This window comes from Mobula hypostoma, chromosome 20, assembly GCF_963921235.1.
Source record: "Mobula hypostoma chromosome 20, sMobHyp1.1, whole genome shotgun sequence".
NCBI classification, from domain to species: domain Eukaryota; kingdom Metazoa; phylum Chordata; class Chondrichthyes; order Myliobatiformes; family Myliobatidae; genus Mobula; species Mobula hypostoma.
In genome coordinates, this window is record NC_086116.1 from 45615079 (window position 1) to 45638383 (window position 23305).

Here is a 23305-nt window from a genome sequence, read left to right on the forward strand (position 1 = left end):
GCTTTGACTTCCCTTGTCAGCCACGGTTGTACTATTTTACCATTTGAGTATTTCTTCATTTTTGGAATACGCATGTCCTGCACCTTCCTCATCTTTCCCAGAAATGCATGTCATTGCTGCTCTGCTGATATCCCTTCCAGCAGCTCCTTCCAATTTACTTTCCTTTCTCATACCACTGTAATTTCCCTTTCTCCACTGAAATACGTCACCACTTTTGATTTGGCCAATGACGATGGTGACGTCAGAAAGCCTAAATGTGGCATTGGAGCTGTGCTTACAGTATCAGTTATAAGAATGAAGCGAGTAGATCAGGGGGCGAATCATACAGCCTTGTGGTGCACCTGGGCGGATGGGGATGTGGGGGAGATGCTGCTGATCAGAACTGACTGGTGTCTGCAAGGGAGAAAATTGAAGATCCAGTTGCACAAGAAGGTATTGAGGCCTCGGACTGGAAGCTTATTGATTAGTTTTGAGGGATGATAGTATTGAATACTGAGCTGTAGTCAATGAAGAGCATCCTAATATATCTTCACTGTCCATATATTCCAGGGTTGAGTGAAGAGCCAACAAAATGGCATCTGCTATTGACCTGTTGTGAAGTTTCTCCTCAGACAGGAGTTGATATTAGATTAGATTAGATTATGAGGACACGCAGTCAGTCCTCTTTTATTGTCATTTAGTAATGCATGCATTAAGAAATGATACAATATTCCTCCGGTGTGATATCACAGAAACACAGGACAGACCAAGACTGAAAAACTAACAAAAACCGCATAATTATAACATATAATTACAACAGTGCAACAATACCATAACTTGATGAAGAACAGGCCATGGCACAGTAAAAAAGTTCAAAGTCTCTCAAAAGTCCCACATCTCACGCAGATGGGAGAAGGAAGAAAATTCTCCCTGCCATGCCCGACTACAGTCTGACTCTGAGTCATCCGAAAACTTCGATCTTCGATTAGCCCTCTGACACCGAGTACCGAGCACCATCTCTGCTGAACACTTCGACCTCAGCCTCTGTCGCCAGCAGCAGGCAAAACCGGGGATCTTGGGGTCTTCCCTCCGGAGATTCTCGATCGCACAGTAGCAGTGGCAGCGAACCGGGCATTTCAGAAATTTCTCCAGATGTTCCTCTGCTTCTCACATCTGTCTCCATCAAATCAGAATTGTGCACGGCATCCTACTTACAAATACGATATCATTTCACTGGAGAGCTGCGTGCGCTGCGTCGCGCCGCCATCTTCTCCTCCCGCCTCTATTTCATATGTTTCATTGCCAACTTCTTAAAGCACTTCATCACCATGGATGTAAATGCTACTGGACTATAGTCACTGAGGCAGGTTACCACATTCTTCTTGGGCACTGGTATGATTGAAGCCTGCTTGAAGAAGAAGGGTACCTCAGACTGCCGAAGCGAAAGGTTAGAGATCCTCAAGGGTGGTAATCTCAGGATTGCTACTTGTGCTAGGTGCCAGTGAGGGTAGGAATTGGATGCTCTGGAGGAGGAACAAGTGGCTGAGGAACTGGTGTAGGGGGCAGGGTTTCAGATTTCAGGATCATTGGGACCTCTTCTGGGGCAGGTGGGACCTGTACAAGAGAGACGGGTTACACTTGAACCACAGGGGGACCGATATCCTTTCAGGGAGGTTTGTTAGTGCTATTGGGGAGGCTTTAAACTAGATTTGCAGGGGGATGGGAACCAGAGTGCCAGAGCTGACAGTGTGGCTGGGGTGAAAATAAATGATATTGAAAGATTAAGCAAATCCGCTGATAGAAAGGTTGTGAGTGGTGGTAAAAATCTTCTGAGGTGTATATACTTCAATGCTAGGAGTATTGCGGGGAAGGCGGATGAGTTGAGGGCGTGGATTGACACGTGGAATTATGATGTTGTAGCAATTAGTGAAACTTGGCTACAGGAGGGGCAGGACTGGCAGCTTAATATTCCAGGGTTCCGATGTTTCAGATGTGATTGAGGCAGAGGAATGAAAGGTGGGGGAGTAGCATTGCTTGTTAGGGAAAATATTACAGCAGTGCTCAGGCAGGACAGATTAGAGGGCTTGTCTACTGAGTCCTTATGGGTGGAGCTGAGAAACAGGAAAGGTATGACCACATTAGTGGGATTGTATTACAGACCAGCCAATAGTCAATGAGACTTGGAAGAGCAAATCTGCAGAGAGATAGCAGGCAACTGCAGGAAACATAAAGTTGTGGTGGTAGGGGACTTTAATTTTCCATACATTGATTGGGACTCCCATACTGTTAGGGGTCTGGATGGTTTAGAATTTGTAAAATGTGTTCAGGAAAGTTTTCTAAATCAGCATATAGAGGGACCAACTAGAGGGGATGCAATATTGGATCTGTTAGGAAACGAATTAGGGCAAGTGACAGAAGTGTGTGTAGGGCAGCACTTTGGTTCCAGTGATCATAACACCATTAGTTTCAATTTGATCATGGACAAGGATAGATCTGGTCCTAGGGTTGAGGATCTGAACTGGAAGAAGGCCAAATTTGAAGAAATGAAAAAGGATCTAAAAAGCGTGGATTGGGACAGGCTGTTCTCTGGCAAAGATGTGATTGGTAGGTGGGAAGCCTTCAAAGGGGAAATTTTGAGAGTGCAGAGTTTGTATGTTCCTGTCAGGATTAAAGGCAAATTGAACAGGAATAAGGAACCTTGGTTCTCAAGGGATATTGCAACTCTGATAAAGAAGAAGAGGGAGTTGTATGAAATGTATAGGAAACAGGGGGTAAATCAGGTGCTTGAGGAGTATAAGAAGTGCAAGAAAATACTTAAGAAAGAAATCAGGAGGGCAAAAAGAAGACATGAGGTTGCCTTGGCAATCAAAGTGAAGGATAATTCAAAGAGCTTTTACAAGTATATTAAGAGCAAAAGGGTTGTAAGGGATAAAATTGGTCCTCTTGAAGATCAGAGTGGTCGGCTTTGTGCAGAACCAAAGGAAATGGGGGAGATCTTAAATAGGTTTTTTGCGTCTGTATTTACTAAGGAAGCTGGCATGAAATCTATGGAATTGAGGGAATCAAGTAGTGAGACCGTGGAAACTGTACAGATTGAAAAGGAGGAGGTGCTTGCTGTCTTGAGGAAAATTAAAGTGGATAAATCCCCGGGACCTGACAGAGTGTTCCCTCGGACCTTGAAGGAGACTAGTGTTGAAATTGCAGGGGCCCTGGCAGAAATATTTAAAATGTCGCTGTCTACACATGAAGTGCCGGAGGATTGGAGAGTGGCTCATGTTGTTCCGTTGTTTAAAAGAGGATCGAAAAGTAATCCGGGAAATTATAGGCCGGTGAGTTTAACGTCAGTAGTAGGTAAGTTATTGGAGGGAGTACTAAGAGACTGAATCTACAAGCATTTGGATAGACAGGGGCTTATTAGGGAGAGTCAACATGGCTTTGTGCGTGGTAGGTCATGTTTGACCAATCTGTTGGAGTTTTTCGAGGAGGTTACCAGGAAAGTGGATGAAGGGAAGGCAGTGGATATTGTCTACATGGACTTCAGTAAGGCCTTTGACAAGGTCCCGCATGGGAGGTTCGTTAGGAAAATTCAGTCGCTAGGTATACATGGAGAGGTGGTAAATTAAATTAGACATTGGCTCGATGGAGGAAGCCAAAGAGTGGTGGTAGAGAATTGCTTCTCTGAGTGGAGGCCTGTGACTAGTGGTGTGCCACAGGGATCAGTGCTGGGTCCATTGTTATTTGTCATCTATATCAATGATCTGGATGATAATGTGGTAAATTGGATCAGCAAGTTTGCTGATGATCCAAAGATTGGAGGTGTAGTAGACAGTGAGGAAGGTTTTCAGAGCCTGCAGAGGGACTTGGACCAGCTGGAAAAATGGGCTGAAAAATGGCAGATGGAGTTTAATACTGACAAGTGTGAGGTATTGCACGTTGGAAGGACAAACCAACGTAGAACATACAGGGTTAATGGTAAGGCACTGAGGAGAGGGATCTGGGAATACAGATACAAAATTCCCTTAAAGTGTCATCACAGGTAGATAGGGTCGTAAAGAGAGCTTTTGGTACATTGGCCTTTATTAATCGAAGTATTGAGTATAAGAGCTGGAATGTTATGATGAGGTTGTATAAGGCGTTGGTGAGGCCGAATCTGGAGTATTGTGTTCAGTTTTGGTCACCAAATTACAGGAAGGATATAAATAAGGTTGAAAGAGTGCAGAGAAGGTTTACAAGGATGTTGCCAGGACTTGAGAAACTCAGTTACAGAGAAAGGTTGAATAGGTTAGGACTTTATTCCCTGGAGCGTAGAAGAATGAGGGAAGATTTGATAGAGGTATATAAAATTATGATGGGTATAGATAGAGTGAATGCAAGCAGGCTTTTTCCACTGAGGCAAGAGGAGAAAAAAACCAGAGGACATGGGTTAAGGGTGAGGGGGGAAAAGTTTAAAGGGAATATTAGTGGGGGCTTCTTCACACAGAGAGTGGTGGGAGTATGGAATGAGCTGCCAGACGAGGTGGTAAATGCGGGTTCTTTTTTAACATTTAAGAATAAATTGGACAGATACATGGATGGGAGGTGTATGGAGGGATATGATCCGTGTGCAGGTCAGTGGGACTAGGCAGAAAATGGTTCGGCACAGCCAAGAAGGGCCAAAGGGCCTGTTTCTGTGCTGTAGTTTCTATGGTTCTATGGTTCTATATGAGTGAACACTTCAGCCAGTTGATTAGGACATGTTTTCAGTACTTGGCCATGTAGTGTGTGGGCCAGATGCTTTCTGTGGGCTCACCCTCCTGAAGGATGCTCTTATATCAGCCTCAGAGACTGAAATTACAAGGCGGTTGGGGGTTGTGAGAGTTTGTGAAGGTGCCTCCATGTTCTGATGGTCAAAGCAAGCAGAAAAGGCATTGAGCTCTTCTGGGAGTGAAACTTTGTTGTCACATATGTCACTTGCTTTTACTTTGTGGGAGGAGATACCATTCAAGCCTTGCCACAGTTGTCAAGCATCCTTTAGTAATTCCAATTTGGTCCAGAATTGCCACTTCGCATGTGAGATGGCTTTCCAGAGGCCGTACCTGGATTTACTGATGCCAGCAGAGTGACACTTCTAATTTTTCTAGATTTAAGTGCTGCCTTCAACACAATTGATCACAGCATTCTCCAAGAGCACCTTGAGAATTGTGTTGGCCTCTCTGGTAGTGCCCTTTATTGGTTTCGTTCATATATCTTTGAGCATTTTTTTTTCTTTCTTTCTTTCTTTTTAAATCTTTTTATTGAATAAATACACAGAAGGTAAGCCATATAGGCACTAATACACTTAGAATATAATATATTACAGGAAATATTAATACAGAAAAAAATTAATACAAACAGTGTAATTTAAACATAAAATAACAAGGTAATATAATAGTATACTAATTTTTATATATATCAATAGAAAAAGAAAAAAAAACCCCCAAAAATCCACCGTGCAACTAAACTAAAAAGCAAAGCAAAGCAATGGGCTAACTGGGAAACAAGTAGAGTTAAAGTACTTAAAAATCACGTCCTCAAACCCAACCTCCATTTTGGTCCTGTCCTACTCTGGAAACTTTTTGGAGAGACATTTTTAATATTATCTCAAAGGTATTGAATATAGATATCTCTCCTCATCCTATTACTGCTATCTTTGGATTACCTAAAATTTCCAGTAATCTTTCTCCTTCAGCCCGTAGAATGATTGCATTTCTTACTTTAATGGCGAAAAGATGTATTTTACAACATTGGAAAGAGACTAATGCTCCAACTACGTTTTTTTGGTTTTCCCAGACGATATTATGTTTAAATTTGGAGAAAATTAGAAGTAATCTTCATGATTCTTCAGTTAAATTCGATCAGACCTGGAGATCTTTTATTCAACATTTTCATTTAATGTAATTTTTTTTCTCTCGGTCCATATTTATATTCTCTTCTTGTTTTTTTTTTAACTGTTTTTAATGGAGGTCGGGTTTGAGCATTTTTTTTTATATGTCTTGGTGACCAATTTTCCAAAGAGATGTAATGTGCTTTTTGGTGATGCTCAGGGAAGCCCTCTTGGTCACCTGCTCTTCCCCTTATACATGGTCCCATTAGGAGACATCACTAGAGAGCATAAATTAGATTTCCACAGTTATGCAGATGACAAATGATTGTATATCTCCATTGAGCCTGATGATGATAATATCCTATCTGCTCTGACTTCTGGCATGTCTGCAATAAACAAATGGATGAGCAATAATTTCCTAAAACTAAATGAAGTTAAAATGGAAATATTTTGGTTGGTCCCAAAGCCAAAAGAGATAAACTTAGTAAACTTGGGGACTTCGCTCCCCTTGTGAAACCAGAAGTAACAAGCTGGGTGTTATCCTTGATTCAGATTTGAGTTTTAAATCCCACGTGAAGAAAGTGACCAGTGCAGCATTTCTACACTTAAGAAATATTGCAAAGTTAGTCCATTTCTGCCATGTAATAATGCTGAACAAATAACTCATGCCTTTATACCAAATAGATTACTGCAATGCACTTTTAAACTGCCCTTCCGAAGCAATCTATTGAAAAACTTCAACTCATTCAGGATGCCACTGCTAGAGCTTTAACCAAAACCAGGATGAGGGAACATATCACTCTCATACTAGCTACTCTGCATTGGCTTCCTGGATCTTTTAGAATTAGTTTTAAAGTTCTCTTACTTTACAAGAAAATCTGAAGATGGTAGAAATCCAAAGCACACAAAATGCTTTAGGAACTCAGCAGGTCAGGCAGCATCAATGAAAAAGAGTAAGCGTTCAACTTTTTGGGCCGAGACCCTTCTTCGCGACTTGTTTTTAAAGCTCTTAATGATCTGGGACCAGAGTATATCACATAATTGTTTTTGTTTCATAATCCTGCTCGAGTCTCAGCTTTTCTACCACCGGTCTCTTAAATTAAACAATTTCCTTCAAAAAATAATTGGCAGGTCAGCTACCCTCTTAAACAGTAGAATTGAATACCTAAGACTGTATGGGATGCTGAATCAGTTGACACTTTTAAATGACAACTCAAAGCCTATTTATTTAACCTTTTTAAGTAACAGCTTCTTGTCCTTCATTTTTATTTTTAATTTTATTTTCATGTTTGTACTTTCATCCCATTGTAAAGCACGTTTATAATATAATCCCTCCCCTTAACCCTCCCCCCCATATATAGTCCTACCTAAAAAGAAAGAAGAAAAAAAAAGAAGAGCCGCCTGGGTATTGGAAGGTTTCCACATGCTCCATGGGATTCAAAATAAATTTGGTATAATTATTCGTTACTTTCCCCAAGGGACCAAGATCTTTATCGGAGCACTTAAATATGCCATCCTATCTTTTGCAAATAAGGGCGCCAAATATTCAAAAATGTTACATATTTATCTCTTAAATTATAAGTAATTTTTTCGAGTGGAATAGAACTAGCCATTTCATTATTCCAACGATCCATACTTAAATACGAATCAGATTTCCAAGTAACTGCTATAGTCTTCTTAGCTACTGCCAATGCAATTTTCATAAATTCTTTCTGATATTTATTCAATTTAAGTTTCGGCTTTATCCCATCAATATCACCTAATAGAAATAATACAGGGTTATGTGGAAGTTGAGTTCCAGTAATTTGTTCCAATAAGACTCTTAAATTTATCCAAAAGGGTTGAATTTTAAAACAAGACCAAGTAGAATGTAAAAAAGTACCAATTTCTTGATTACACCAAAAGCATTTATCGGATAGATTTGAATTTAATCTATTTATTTTTTGTGGTGTAATATATAATTGGTGTAAAAAATTATATTGTACTAATCTAAGTCAAACTATTGTATTTGTCATACTGTCAAGACAGAGTCTTGACCAATTTGTTTCATCAATATTAATATTCAGATCTGTTTTCCATTTTTGCTTTGACTTACGGATTCCTTGTTTAATTGTCTGTTCTTGAATCAAATTATACATACAAGAAATAAATTTTTTACTTTTCCCTTTTTGAATTAAAGTTTCAATTTCATTAGGTTTTGGCAAAAACATTGTTTGACCCAGCTTACCTTTTAAGTAAGCCCTTAATTGAAAGTAACAAAAGAAAGTATTATTTGATATTTTATATTTATCCTTTAGTTGTTCAAATGACATCAATATACCTCGTTCATAACAATCTCCTATAAATTTAATCCCTTTTTGGTACCAATTATATAAAAGTTGATTGTCCATTGTAAAAGGAATAAGTCTGTTTTGGAACAAAGGTCTCCTTGCTAATAGAGATTTCTGTGTTTCATTATCAACATTTATCTTATTCCATAGATCAATCAAATGTGTTAATATAGGAGATTCTTTCTTTTCCCGTATCCATTTAGATTCCCATTTATATATAAAATCTTGAGGTCTATTTTCTCCTATCTTGTCTAATTCTATTTTAATCCATGCTGGTTTTCGATCATCGAAGAAAGATGCAATAAATCTAAGTTGATTTGCTTTATAATAATTTTTAAAGTTTGGAAGTCGTAACCCTCCTAACCCAAATTTACATGTCAATTTTTCCAATGATATTCTTGACATTTTACCTTTCCAAAGAAATTTTCTCACATTTATTTAACTCTTGAAAAAATTTCTGTGGCAATTGTATTGGTAATATTTGAAAGAAATACTGTAATCTAGGAAATATATTCATTTTTACAACATTGACTCTAGCTACTAATGTTATTGGTAGTATCATCCATTTGTCAAAATCTTCTTGAATTTTTTTCAATAGTGGTAAATAATTAAATTTATATAAATTCTGTACATCATTATCAAGTCTTATACCTAAATACTTTATACCATTTACCGGCCATCTAAATTGGGTTACTAATCGACATTGACTATAGTCTCCTTTAGTAAGAGGTAAAATTTCACTTTTATCCCAATTTATTTTATAACCTGATACCTTCCCATATTCATCCAATCTAGAAGATAATTTATGTAACGAATGTTGGGGTATGTTAAGTAAATCAAAACATCATCGGCAAAAAGATTAATTTTATATTCCTCCTGATTAACTCTAAAACCCATAATATCTGGATCAATTCTGATTAGTTCTGCTAATGGCTCTATCGCCAGTACAAATAAAGCAGGTGATAATGGACAACCTTGTCTAGTTGACCTTTTTAACTGGAATGGTGTTGAAATTTGAGAGTTTGTCACTACTTTAGCCTTAGGGTTAGAATTTAAAGTTTTAATCCAATTTATAAAAGATGTTCCTAACCCATATTTTTCTAATACTTTAAATAAAAAATCCCATTCTCATCTATCAAATGCTTTTTCTGCATCCAAGGCTACTACTATACTCTTCTCGTCCCCTTTTTGTGCCAAATGAATTATACTGAGTAGCCGGGTTACATTATCTGCCAATTGTCTATTTTTAATAAATCCTGTTTGATCCATATGTATTAATTTTGGTAAATATTTAGATAATCTATTTGATAAAATTTTTGCTATTATTTTATAATCCGTATTCCATAGAGAAATAGGCCTGTATGATGTTGGTTTCATAGGGTCTCTGTCTTTTTTTGGCAATACTATTACAATCGCTGTTGAAAAAGATTCTAGGAGTTTATGTGTTTTTTCTGCTTGACGTATTAGTTCCATAAAGAGAGGAAATAATAAATCTTTAAATTTTTTATAAAATTCAGGTGGAAAACCATCTTCTCCTGGAGATTTATTACTTTGGAGTGATCCTGAAGCTTCTTCAACTTCTTTTAATGTAAAAGGCATATCTAATCCCTTCTGTTCTTCCAAATTCAATTTTGGAAGAGATACTTGTGATAAAAACCATTCTATCTCATTAACATCATTTTGTGATTCTGATTGATATAATTCACAATAGAAACTTTTAAAGGTTTCATTTGTTTCAAGAGGTTTATAAGATATTTTATTTGCCCTTGTTCTAATTGCATTTATTGTTTTGGAAGCTTGTTCTGTTTTCAACTGCCAGGCAAGAATTTTATGTGCTCTCTCACCTAACTCATAATACCTTTGCTTAGTTCTTGTAATTGCTTTTTCCATTCTATATGTCTGAAGCGTATTATATTGTAACTTCTTATTGACAAGTTGCCTTCGTTTTTCTTCTGACATATATCTTTGAGATTCTTTTTCTAATTTTGTAATCTCTTTTTCCAATTGATCTAGTTCTGCCATATATTCTTTCTTAATTTTAGACGTATAACTTATTATCTGGCCCCTAAGGTATGCTTTCATCACATCCCATAATATAAATTTATCATCCACTGAATGAAAATTTGTATCCCAAAAAAATTGAATCTGCTTTTTCATAAAATCACAAAAATCTTGACGTTTTAATAATGTTGAATTAAATCTCCATCTATAAGCCACTTCTTCCTTATCAGCCATTATTATTGTCATTAATAAAGGAGAATGATCTGATAATATTCTTGCTTTATATTCCATATTTTTCACTCTGTGTTGAATATGCATTGATAATAGGAAAAAATCTATCCTTGAGTAAGTTTTATGTCTATGAGAATAGAACGAATAGTCCCTTTCTTTAGGACTGATTCTTCTCCATATATCAATCAAATTTAAATCTTTCATCAATGATAAAGTTAGATTTACTACCTTCGATTTTATAACAGCCTTAGTTGATCTATCTAAGATTGGGTCTAAGCAAAAATTAAAGTCTCCTCCAATTAATATTTTTTCATGTGTATCCGCCAAATTCGAAAAAGCTTCTTGTATGAACTTTGCATCATTTTCGTTTGGTGCATAAATATTCATAAAAGTCCATAGTTCAGAGAAAAGTTGACAATGTATAATCACATATCTCCCCGCAGAATCAGTTATTACATTTTGTATTCTAATTGGTAACGTTTTATTGATCAAAATTGCTACTCCCCTCGCTTTTGAATTAAATGAAGCCGCAACAACACTACCCACCCAATCTCTCTTTAGTTTCTGATGTTCTGTTTCTGTTAGGTGCGTTTCCTGTAAAAAAGCTAAATCTATCTTCATTTTCTTAATATGTGTTAAGATTCTTTTTCTTTTCACTGGTCCATTAAGCCCGTTAACATTAAAACTCAAAAAATTCAATAAATTAGTCATTATTCTTAACAAAGTTACTCCAATCTAAAACATTACTTATCTTCTCAATTCTCATAGTTCCTTGGGGAATCTCTTTGAACTTCACCATGTTGCTATGTGTTCCCCCCCCCAACCCTCCAGGCAAAAAAGATAAAAAAAGATAAAAAGGATACAAAAAAAGAAAAAAACAAAATACCCCCCCCACTAATGTTGTGAATGAAAAGATACACAACACTACCCCCCTCCATTTTATGGGTCATGGCTAAAGCCACGCTTGCACACATGATTAGCGTAGCAATTGGTCAGTGCTTCTTCTAGCTCCCCCGCAACAAAAAAAATTATATATATATATATATAGACAAAATTAATGTTACTATTCCCAACTAATATTCCTCCAATTTTAACCTTTCTTACCCGCCTCGTATAATTAATAATATATTTATATGTTCATCCGCCTTCAAAAATCCAACAAGTCCATTCTTTGACCCAATCTTCATCTTCAATCTATCTCGCTCCCCTGGATTTGTTCTTGTATCTGGTGAATATTCAGAGAATCTCGCACAAACTCCTCCGCTTTCCGGTAGTCATCAAAAAATCTTTTTTCTCCACCAGGCAAAAAAATCTTCAAGGTTGCAGGATAACGCAATATAAATTGATAACCGTGATCCCATAGGGTTTTTTTCACTGGATTAAATTCTTCCTTCTCTTCAAAAGTTCATAACTTATGTCAGGGTAGAAAAAAACTTTGTTCCTTTGAATCATCAATGGCCCTTTTCTGTCCTTGGCAGCTTGAGCAGCTGCCTGTAGAATCCTTTCCTTGTCTTGAAATCTTAAGAATTTTATTAAAATCGATCGTGGATATTGGTCATATTTTGGTTTTTGTCTTAGAGCTCTATGTGCCCGCTCAATTTCAATTGGTCGAGCCTCCTCTTCCATTTGCAAAACTTCTGGGATCCATCTTTGAAAAAATTCTATTGGATTTTCTCCCTCCATACCTTCTTTAAGACCAACAATTTTAATATTATTACATCTACTGAAATTTTCCAACATGTCCACTTTCTCCAAGAGTCGATTTCTTTCCGAGTTCCAGACAAGCAGATCATTTTCTGTTTTCTCCACTCTATCATTCATTGCTCTTTCCATCTTCTGAAGCTTCTTATCCATTTTATCCTGTCTTTCCATAGCTTTATTATAGCACATCTTCATATCTCTAAGCTCTTCTCTTACTTTTCTTAGTTCAGCCGTTAATTGCAATACAGCCTCTCTTATGTTTCCATCATCTCCTTTACTTCCAATCGCTTCCAATTCTTTCTCCTCTACTTCATCTGTGTTCTCTGCGGAATCCAATTCTGACTCTGAGTCATTTTCAATTGCAGTGGTTGTCGGCTCTTGTAGTTTGAGTTGTGTCGATTTGCGCATGCGCTCTTCTTTGCGCATGCGCATTTCTGGCATCTTCGGAGAGACCGCTACCACCGCCATTGCTCCCTGTTCTACCGAAGGAGATCCAACCTGAGTTCGAGGCTCCATCGTTGCAGTAGGCCCTTTTTACTTCCCATCTCGCGGCGGATTCGCAACAGCAGACTACTTCTGTTGCGGTTTAGGAGGCATATCGTAAAGTAGTCTTGCAAAGTTTATAAATAATTTTCGGAAGGTATTAACTTTGTTTTGTTTAAACGGTACTTTGCTGATTTTTTACGGGAGAGCTGGATTTACACGTCTCAATCCCACGTCATCACGTGACGCCCCCTGTAAAGCACGTTGAACTATATTGTCTGCATGACAAGTGCTCTATAAAGTTGTTATTATTATTTGGTCACTGGACCTGAACACCACTGATCCGGCACCCAACTTATTGCGGATCTCTTTGTTCACCCAGGGCTTCTGATTAGCGAAGACTTTAGATGATTTTGTGGTGACACTCTTATCCATGACTGAATTTATAAGGTCTGAGACAACCATGGTGTACTCATTCAGATCCTCTGATGAGTCCTTGAACATGCCCTGGTCCAATGAGTCAAAGCAGTCCCATAGCTGCTCCTCTGCCCCCCACAATTGCCCCTTCGTTGTCCTTACTTCTGCAGCCTTGGTCCTTAGACGCTACCTGTATGCAGGTCAGAGGAGGACATCCAGATGGTCAGATTTCCTGAAATGTGGTCTCGGGATGGAACAGTTGGCATTCCTTATTGCAATACAACAGTGGTCAAGTATGTTGGGACTCCTGGTGCTGCAGGTGATTTATTGATGATAATTGGTCAGATATTTCTTTGAGCAAGCCTGATTGAAGTTCCCAGAATGACTTGAGAGGTGTTGAGGTAGGCTGTTTCCTGTTTGCTTGTTGCTGCACTCAATACCTCAAGTGCTTGCTTAATGTTGACCTTTGGCAGTATGTAAACATGGTCAGGATCACGAGAAGATCTCTCTTGGTGAGTAGAATGGTTTGCACTTAATCATTAGATGCTCCAGGTCTGGGAAACAAGAGTGCAACAAGACCGCTATTTTGAGCACCACAAAGAATTAATCACAAAACACAGACCCCCCACACTTTTCCCTCTTCAATTCAGTAGTTCAGTTCATCTGGTGTATTGATTAGCATTTGGGTCTTACCAACATTTTTGGCATCTCTGAAGTCAGCCATGTCTCCATGAAACAGAAAAGACAACAATTCCTCATTTCCCTCCTGTTCAGCAATCTTGCCCTTAAGTCCTCAACCTTGTTCTCCAGAGGCTGTACATTTGCTAAGAAGACACTAGGCAGAGGACGTTTCACACCCTGATGTTTCAGTCTGGATTGGAGTCCTCCCCTCCTTTCTCTTTTTCAGCTATGTCAGTGTACCTTCATCTACTTGAACACGCATTCTTGAGAGTTAAGTCGACTGAATCCTTCAGGAGATCGTAAAATGGCTAGATCGTTACTCCGCTTTAAAAGTACGTTACCTAAAGGGAAAATATAGACTGCATGTTGCCTCAGTAGTAGTTCAGAAGAGTTATAAGTTTTTTGTGTAGCCATCAAAACATCGCCATGTGTCTGCAGCGCCATCTTGTTCTGAGTCCAGGAATTTATCCTCTTGAGTTGTATTAGTTTACTTTAAAACTTATTTCATTTTTATTTGTGGAGATGAAGGATAGAAATTAATTAGTTGGTATTAGTTGGAAATCATCTGGAATCAGTTCAGTTCAGTTAATAAGGCTATTAAAATGCAAGCCAATCAGTAACAGCATTACTGGAAGGAACAGCATTAAATCCAGGCTTCCCTACCAGTTTGTATATCGCGTAAATCGGTCTACTATAGCTTCTGCCCTTTATACAGTCCTGTATCACAGGGGCATTGGTGTCTCTTAAGTCAGAATGTGTTCATTGACTTCAGTTCTGCTGTCAATCATTCCCCAGAATGTCCATGTTGGGTCTCAACATCTCCCTCTGTAATTGGACCTTAGCTTTCTTGACAAAGAGACCACAGGCAGTCCGTATTGGCAGTAACATCTGTGGCTCCATCACACTGAGCACTAGTGTCCACCAAGGCTGTACGCTCTGCCAATTGTTGTTCACACTGCTAACACACGACTGTACTGCCTAATCCATTTCTAACCACATCGTTAAGTTTGCTGACGACGTAAAAGTTTTGGCCTTATCAGCAACAATGATGAAATTGCATAAAGGGAGGAGGTAGAACAGCTTGTGGACTGATGTAAACACAACAACCTGAGTTTTAACATAGATGAGTCCAAGGAGATGGTTGTGGACTTCAGGAAGGTCACATCAACTGCTTTTCTGTGGAGAGAGTCAGGAGTACCAGGTTTTTTGGCTTTCATATTACTGACGATCTCACCTGGTCCCTTAACCCCGTCTCTTTAGCCAAGATCAGTACCTCCACTTTGTAGGAGAGTGAGGCAAGTGAGATTCCTCCTACTCCCATTCTCGCCTCATTTTAGCATAGCTCTGTCGAGAGTGTCCTGACCCGTTGCATCACCGTATCACCATCTAGTATGGGAATTGCAATGTAAGACCCTGCAACAGGTAGTGGGGACTGCTGAAAACATCACCAGGGTCTCTTGCCCCCTCCCCAACACCCGCATTGAGGACATATATCAGAAGCACTACATAAGCAGTGCCTCCAGCATTGTCAAAGACCCCTCTCATCCCTTCCATAATCTCTTTGGCCTCCTGTTAATCCCACTTTCTAACCCACGCCCACACTCTCATTTGGCACTGGTCACTTTTCAACTTTTATTGCTGCTTTTTGACAAATTTATGTGACTGCTTTTATTATAATATTGTCAGTGACATTATACTGTCTCACGTAAACATGCACCTGTCAATCTTCTGGCCATTTCACTCAGGGACTTGTGCTAATTTTATTTTGTGACTGCATTGTATGTGCTTGATTGCATCTATTTGTGCCGTGCGCTGTGTGTGATTGTGCATACTGTGTTTTGCACTTTGGGCCCAGAGGAACAATGTTTTGTTTAGTTGTATAAATGTGTGTGGTTGAATGACAATAAACTTGAAATTTGAACTCATGTCCATTTGATTTGTCTATCTGGCAAACATTGATCAAATTTATTTCAGCCTTAACGTTCCTTTTATTATTAAGAACTGCTACTTGCCTTTTCTCCTATATTTGTTAAATATATTTTGCCTTGTAATGTTTAACGCTTGTATTTCCAGTGTCACATCACAGTAATCTGTATGTTGGTAAGTTCCTTGCTGGTATGATTGCTTCCATCAGTCTTGTTTTCAAAGTTCCCTCTCTATTTTTCAGGCTTTCAGTTAGGTTTCTTATATTCCCTATTTCTGACATTCAATTTTTCTCAACTTTGCTCCTCTGCTTGGATTTATTTTGGTTATTGTTTTGGACTGCACAGAATTACTGCAACCAGTATTGCCTCAATCATTCCCTACTTTATTTCTGCCTGTTCTGGGTCAAGCTCCTTTTATCCACTTCTTACAAATTCCAGTCGCGTTTGTATTGCAAGAATACCATTTATGTATCATTTCTGCCCAGTTTTCTTTTAGGATTTTGAACACTCCATTAATTATTATTATTAATTTTCTTTGACTCTAATTTTTTTGCATATTTCTTCCACTTCTCTTCCCATTTATTGTAATTTGTAAACAGCTCTTATTTGAGTGATTGATTCGTTACTATCATTTACCTATATCCAAATGTGGTTTCGACTTGTGTCTAACTCATTCCTGAATCACTTAGTCTATTGCCATGACCCTACCTCTCTGTTAACATAGCCTTTTCCCTTCCCCCTTTCCCCTGTATTTGTTAAATATATTTTTCCTTGTAATACTTAACTCTTGCTTTTCATGTGGTCACATCATAGTAATCTGTATGTTGACAAGTTCCTTACTTGGGATCATTGCCTCCACCTGCCTGATTTCATAACCAGTATTATGTGCACTGTTACATTTTTGTGTATATTTAAAGATGGCGCCAGTATCTGGCGACTTTGCGCGTGCTCTCCCGAGCAAACTGCCCTCTCCACTATCCTATACCCAAGAAACCCTTCTAAACCTCCAATCTATCAAGATCAACAACACTCCGGCGAAGCTACTGACCCAGCTGGAGACCACCGCCCCAGAATTGCTTCCTAAACTCCAGACTGCACCTGGACCCGACCAGGAAGGCCTACCACGTCCCCAGAGAACCGCGGTCTGCTACCGTGCCGGAGCGCTTGGAGACGCGGCCCATTCAGACCAGCACATCTCCGGAGCAGACGACCACACAGAAGTGACGGCGGAGACCTCAAGGTGCCCCAGACGCTCCCCCGGAGTGACCACCGTAAAGCCCCGTTGGTGGCCATCCACAGCTGCCGGAAGTGAGGCCTCTGCCGACGACCTCGGAAATTGAGCCTGAGGCTCCGCTGGAGCGGAGGCCTCCGCAACCGTGACTCGGCTTACGGACTTGTTTCAGCCAGGAGCTCAGCCATCTGGGATTAAATGTCGGCTTCGGGGCCCAATCCAATCGACAGCCGGGGCTCCTGGCAGCTGGAAGTGGCAGCGGAGCCTCCCCTGTTAGTCGGCCCAACCCGGAGTGTCCGACGACGCAACCCGCCGATCAATCCCCGCGGGACACGTCCACCTACCTCAAAGAGCTGACAACAACACACTGCATCGATGGAAACCTGGAAAGATGCACTATTTACCGAGGAAGCATGGGAAAAGAGCTGGGCTGCTGGTCAGATTGAAGCTGAGGGGCTTCAGGTCCCTATGCCCACCATCCTACTAGCTAATTTGCAAACCATAGAGAACAAGGTGGATGATCTTAAAGGGAGACTGACCTACTGCAGGGAGATGCAGAACTGCTGTGTATTCTGTTTCACAGAGACCTGGCTGTCCCCTGCCACCCTCGACTGTGCCATCTGACCGGAGGGATTTTTGATCCATCGGATGGACCACACAGCGTCTTTGGGCAAGGTGAGGGGAGGTGGTGTCAGCTTACTGATCAACACTGGGTGGTGCTCAGACACAGTGACACTGACAGGCTCCTGCAGCCCGGACCTGGAACACCTGTCGGTGAAGTGTTGTCCCTACTATCTGCCACGGGAATTCACCTCAGTCATACTGACAGCAGTCTACATTCCCCCCCAGGCGGACATAGAGTGTGCTCTGAACATACTGTATGCCAACATCAGTGAACTTGAGACCAGGTATCCGGAGGCTTTGCTCATTACAGCCGGGGACTTTAACCAGGCCAACCTCAGAAAGGCGCTGCCAAAGTTATACCAACATGTCTCCTGCCCCACTAGAGGCCCGAATATACTTGACCACCGCTACACAGCAGTTAAGGATGCCTACCGTTCCGTCCTGCGACCTCACTTCGGAAAATCGGACCATCAGGCCGTACTCCTCATCCCGGATTACAAACAGAAACTGAAGTGGGAGGTAACGGTGTCAAAAGTAGTGTCGCGTTGGTCGGAGGAAACGGTTGAGGTCCTCCGTGACTGCTTTGAATCAGTGGACTGGTTAGTATTCAAGAACTCGGCAGCTAACCTTGATGAGTATGCCTCAGCTGTCACAGACTTTATTTGGATATGCACGGAGGACTGTGTGTCTCGCAAGACGATTCGGGTATTCCCTAACCGGAAACCTTGGATGAATTATGAGGTGAAGTTCCTTTGAAAGGCTAGAACTGCTGCTTTTAGGTCCAGGGATACCAGTCGCTACACGGAATCCAGGTGTGAACTCCGGAAAGACATTAAGGGCGCCAAGAGGCAATATCGAGCCAAGTTGGAAGCCCAGGCTAACCAGAGGGATGCCAGTAGACAATGGCAGGGTCTAAATGAGATCACTGGTTGCAAAGAAAAAGTTGGGAATATCAATAACTGTGGCGCTTCTCTTCCTGACAAATTTAACGTATTCTACACAAGATTTGAACAGAAGAGGAGCGTCTCACTCCCTCCGGATGAACTGGACCTGGTGGCATCGAGATTCATTGTCACCGAGGAGGACGTTAGAAGGTTCTTCCTGAAGATAAATCCAAGGAAGGTGACGGGCCCAGATGGCGTCCCAGGATGGGTTCTCCGGGCCTGTGCAAGCAAGCTAGCTGGAGCGTTTGTTGACATCTTCAACTGCTCCTTGCTTCAATCTAAGATCCCCTCGTGTTTTAAGAAGGCAACGATAATTAGTCCACTACATCTTGTGTACTGGGCTCTGTAGTATCCAAGACATCTTCAAGGAGTGGTGCCTCAGAAAGGTGACATCCATTATTAAGAACCACCATCACCCAGGGCATGCCCTCTTCTCATTGCTACTGTTAGGAAGGAGGTACAGAAGCCTGAAGGCACACACTCAGTGATTCAGGAACAACTTCTACCCCTCTGCTGTACGATTCCTAAATGGACCTTGAACCCATGAACACTACCTCACTTTTTTAAATACATATTACTTCTGTTTTTGCACAATTTTTAATCATATATACTTACTGTAATTGATTTACTTACTTCTTTTTCCTTCTATATATTCTACATTGGACTGCTGCTATTATGTTAACAAATTTCACGTCACGTGCCGGTGATAATAAACCTGATTCTGACTCTGAATTAAAGTAAAGCACTTCAGCAATGGCAGCTGGAAATGAGAGAATGGTAAAAGAGGCAAGAGTCAAAGTAGTCACATATCTCAGATGAGCTTCTGGGTTAAAGAAGCAGAAGGACAAAGATAATGAAGGATTTGAAAGCAAGATTATAACTTTGAAAATGGATGTATTCATGGACAGGGAACAATTGTGGAGCGATGGGCAATGAGTTCAGGTTTATAAAGGTGTCAAGGTGACAGCCAAGCCAGAAGAAATCGAAAGGTAACAAAGAAATTTTATACCAATAGTTGTTGCAGTCATTAATTATGAGTGCGCAGCTGATTATTTCATATGGATCTTTTTCCCTGTGCGGACATTGGAGTTAGTGGTTTGCTCTGGGGGTTGATTAAAGTACAATTATCACTGTTATTGCAGGACGCGGAATTTGATTACATTTGCCTGTTGGAAGCAAGGAAATCTTACTTAGGATCCATTTCCCTTAAAATTCAAGAACTACTTCAAAGACTGGCAGCCTGAGAAAATATAATTCAATAACTAACTGCCAAGTCAGAATAGATGAAAACTTTAATCTTGCAACCATTTCTTGTGAGACTTTCCATTCCCTTTTTGATTGCATTTCAATTCACTCTGGAGATGGATCTTTTTTTTTGAATATAATTGCATTTTAAGGACAAAAGGCCATTTTGTGCAGTCGGGTGCTCCTGGGATGCGTTCTTGTGCCGAAAGTCTCTCCGAGTGAAATTGAATGGCTTAGGTTTACTGACTTCCAGTGGTGGTTCGCCGGGCTTCTGCTGTGAATTCCACTCAATCCCAGAGAAGTCGTGCAAGTGACTGTGACATTTCACAAGACCGTAGGCAGTGTGCTTTCTTGTGAGTGCCTGATTTTCCTTGAGGTGTTCTAATTATTCTTGTGAGGTAAATGTGAGTTGATTAACCAGAAAAATAAGCATTGTCACTTCGAATGTAATTGTTTAAGATTCTATACTTCTCACATAATCAGTGGAAAAATGCAGACCTGTAAAAATTGACTTCACTGTTCTGTTCCTTTAACCTGTCAGTTAATTTTGGTAGTGGTTGATGTTGAACTTGGATTTTTTTTTCAAACTTATTTCTCCCTTCACTCCCCACCATTATGGATCCCTTCACAAAATTCTAATTATGTGATCAATCCATTATTTTTGTTGATTCATTTGGGCTTGCTGTCTACCTACTTGTGTTTTATATTGCTGCTGTTACATTTAATTGATTCAGCTTCTCCGCTCACTCTCCTTTCCCTTTCATTCCAAAATAGCTATATTCCTAGGTTTAAAATCAAATGAGCCTTGCCATTAACCAGCTGTCTGCAGTTTATATTTCTCCCTTTAGGGAGGATTTTGAGCTAATTCCAAAGCTAAAGATGCAAATAGCAGTGTAAAATCTGTCTGGAATTAACGAACCATGGCAACATAGTGATTGCAGCAAAAAATTAGTGTGACATTGGTGGTGTGGCCTTGTTAGACATCAGTGCAGAGAGCGAGAGCAAATATCAGTCAACTGCAATTGAAAAGGGAAGCTTCAATAAAAAAAAATCTGATGGATTGTCCAGAGAGAGTCGGAATGTAAAACTTACTCAGTAATTCCAGAGTTCTGGTTTATTTCCTATAAAAAAGCACGGAGAGCGAAAAGCAGGTCATAAAAATTGGGAAATTACAATATCAGGCAAAATCAGAAAATTGAGAGTTACTTTTTGCAAAAAAAGGATGATTTCATAACGGTCTAAAATAATGTGTGTGGTGAGGTAGGACAGGCGTGTAGAATATATTGTCATTTTTGAAGAAAGTACAACCATGGTTCACAAATGATTCCAGTGGTTTGAACACTAGAAGCAGAAAACAGTAGCTGCACTTAATTGTTGGGACAAGTTCTGTTTCTGATAAGACTCGGGTCCCATCTGCTCACTCACCCACTAGGTGTACATAAAAAATGAAAGACATCGTTGTGAAGAAAGGCAATTAAATGGTAGCTGATGTCATCTCTCAATCAAGATCAGTACAACAGGTTGTCCTGCTGTTAGGCTGTTAGTTGGAACTTGCAGTCCACAACTCTTGTTTTCTATATTCTGGCAGAGACCACAGTTCAGAATGCCTCACTGACTTTAGGAGAGCTTGGGACAGCTCAAAGTCAAAAGACATTTCACATAACTTATGGCCTACCTCTGTTTTCATAGGGACTGATTGAGCTTAAATTAAAGAAACTGCTGGAAGCACATGGAGGGTCAGGCAGCGTCTTTGGAGGGAGAGCCAGAGTTCACTTCTCAGGTGTAAGATCCTTCACAAGTGGGAAAGTGAGAAAGCTAACGAGAAGATCTGCAGATGCTGGAAATCTGAGCAGGAAGCAAATTAGTTTTATGTTGTGGAGAGTCTGGCCGAGGGATGGATGAGGCAAATGATAATCTTGTGAATGACATATATTTACATGCTTTCAACAGGACTCTCTTAAGTATACAAGAGAATTAAAAAATCATTCTGAGGACAGGCTGGAAGTGGCTGTAATGGAAAGTAGCTACTGTGAGGTATTAACACCACTGAGGAGCAGCTCACTAAGTTGCCCATCTGCCCTGTATATTATCTTTATATTTTGTTTGTTTTCTTCTTTCCTCCTTGTTTAACCTTTCTGCATGTAACCCATTATCCTTTGGTCCGTACAAGTGGGAAGGGGTTCTCTGTTTTTTCAGACGTGCACCAGTGCCCTTTGAAGTTGGATAAGAATATCAGATCAGAAGGAGCTGAGACCCAGATGGAGCTATGCATGATGTCTTTGAATGACAGAGCAGACTCAGTGATCCACACATACTGTGTACTTCACACTTTTATATTTTCTCAAGGCATTGAAGGCGACCATTCTGCTCAGTAAGTCTGTGCCAGCTCTCAGAGTCATGTTGGAGGACGTTGGCTGGACACTGAAGGAAAGAGGGTGGGCAGAGCATGATGGGAATTGGAAGGCCTGAGATTAAAATGTAGATGGAGTAGAGAGGGAGCACTAATAAAATGTATGTTCCAATCTTTCCACTCCACACAAGGCAAAACAGGTGATTCTAGCCAAGGTTTCAGCATGAAGATTTGTAGGGTACAGGGTTGGGTGGAGATGGAAAATTCTCATCACTATCGGTATCTGATCTTATGTCCGATTTTTCCGTCACCCACCAGGGACCTGATTCTGGATGGGCGTTCCATTTTCATTCTTGTGTGACACTGACTCCTTAGTGGAATTAAGAACATTTTTCATTTGAAACCTGAAGATGCAAAGCAACTTTTTAGATCTCCACACTAAAAAAATGTGTTCTTGCTTTTTAACTAGAAAAATAAAAGTGCAACCATGTTTGTATATTTGAGAAATTTTAGCTGGTTCTAAAATTTTCTCCTTGTGGTTTTAACATCTCTAAAACAAAAATCACTTTGTGTTTTTATGGATTGTCATTGTCCAACTAATACAAGACTAGTATTTGTGGGCAAATGAACTTTCTATAGCAAGATTTTTCTGGCATTAACAACATGATAAAACAATTTCATTTCAGCTGTGATTGTCTCTGTAGTCTGAAATTATACCCAAAGTGTGAGACTGCCAGAGCTGCCAAATGTTCTTACTTTGATTCTTCTTCCTCCCTAAAGTCTGAAAGAAATGAAACCCGTCCAAGGATCAAACCTGATTTTCAACTAAACCAAGCCTTCCGCCGCCGTGTGGACTTCAACCATACTGCTGTCCACATCCCCACAGACATCTACGAGGGCTGTGAGTAGTCTGCACTCAATCTATCTTCATGGAAAATGTTTTGAATTCTCTGTGGTACATGAGTGTTAGCATTGAGGACTTTCTGTCTGAAATGGTAGGTGCATTATGGGAAAGGGATTCTCAGAAATGGCAAGCAGGTTTTCCCCAATGCTTATTGTTCAAGGAGAGCCAATATGTGGCATGAATTTTGAAGGAAACTGAGAAATTGTTGAAAGGGACAAACCTGAAGAAGGAATTTTTGACTTTTGCTCAACAATTGTTAGATTATTAGCGTAGAGATTTGTAGTGGGCTGGTAACAATTGCACAGACTATGTGGTTGATGATGCCAAAGATGAATGGGGATGATCTTCAAAATAATTTGCTGTAAGCTTATTACTCTTTTATTGACCATATTCCATGTTAATTTTGAGTCCCTGTTT

General features: G+C 40.0%; 1 protein-coding gene across 3 annotated transcripts in view; it reads left to right on the forward strand.

Annotated features, from left to right (window-relative positions):
• The window catches only part of LOC134359480 (voltage-dependent calcium channel subunit alpha-2/delta-1), a 761998-nt gene that overhangs the window by 337428 nt on the left and 401265 nt on the right, over positions 1–23305 (forward strand). For all 3 annotated transcript variants that reach the window (XM_063072791.1, XM_063072789.1, XM_063072790.1), the window contains exon 6: positions 22765–22885. In XM_063072791.1, the coding sequence (XP_062928861.1) occupies positions 22765–22885 (121 nt within the window). The remainder of the gene's footprint in view (positions 1–22764; positions 22886–23305) is intronic.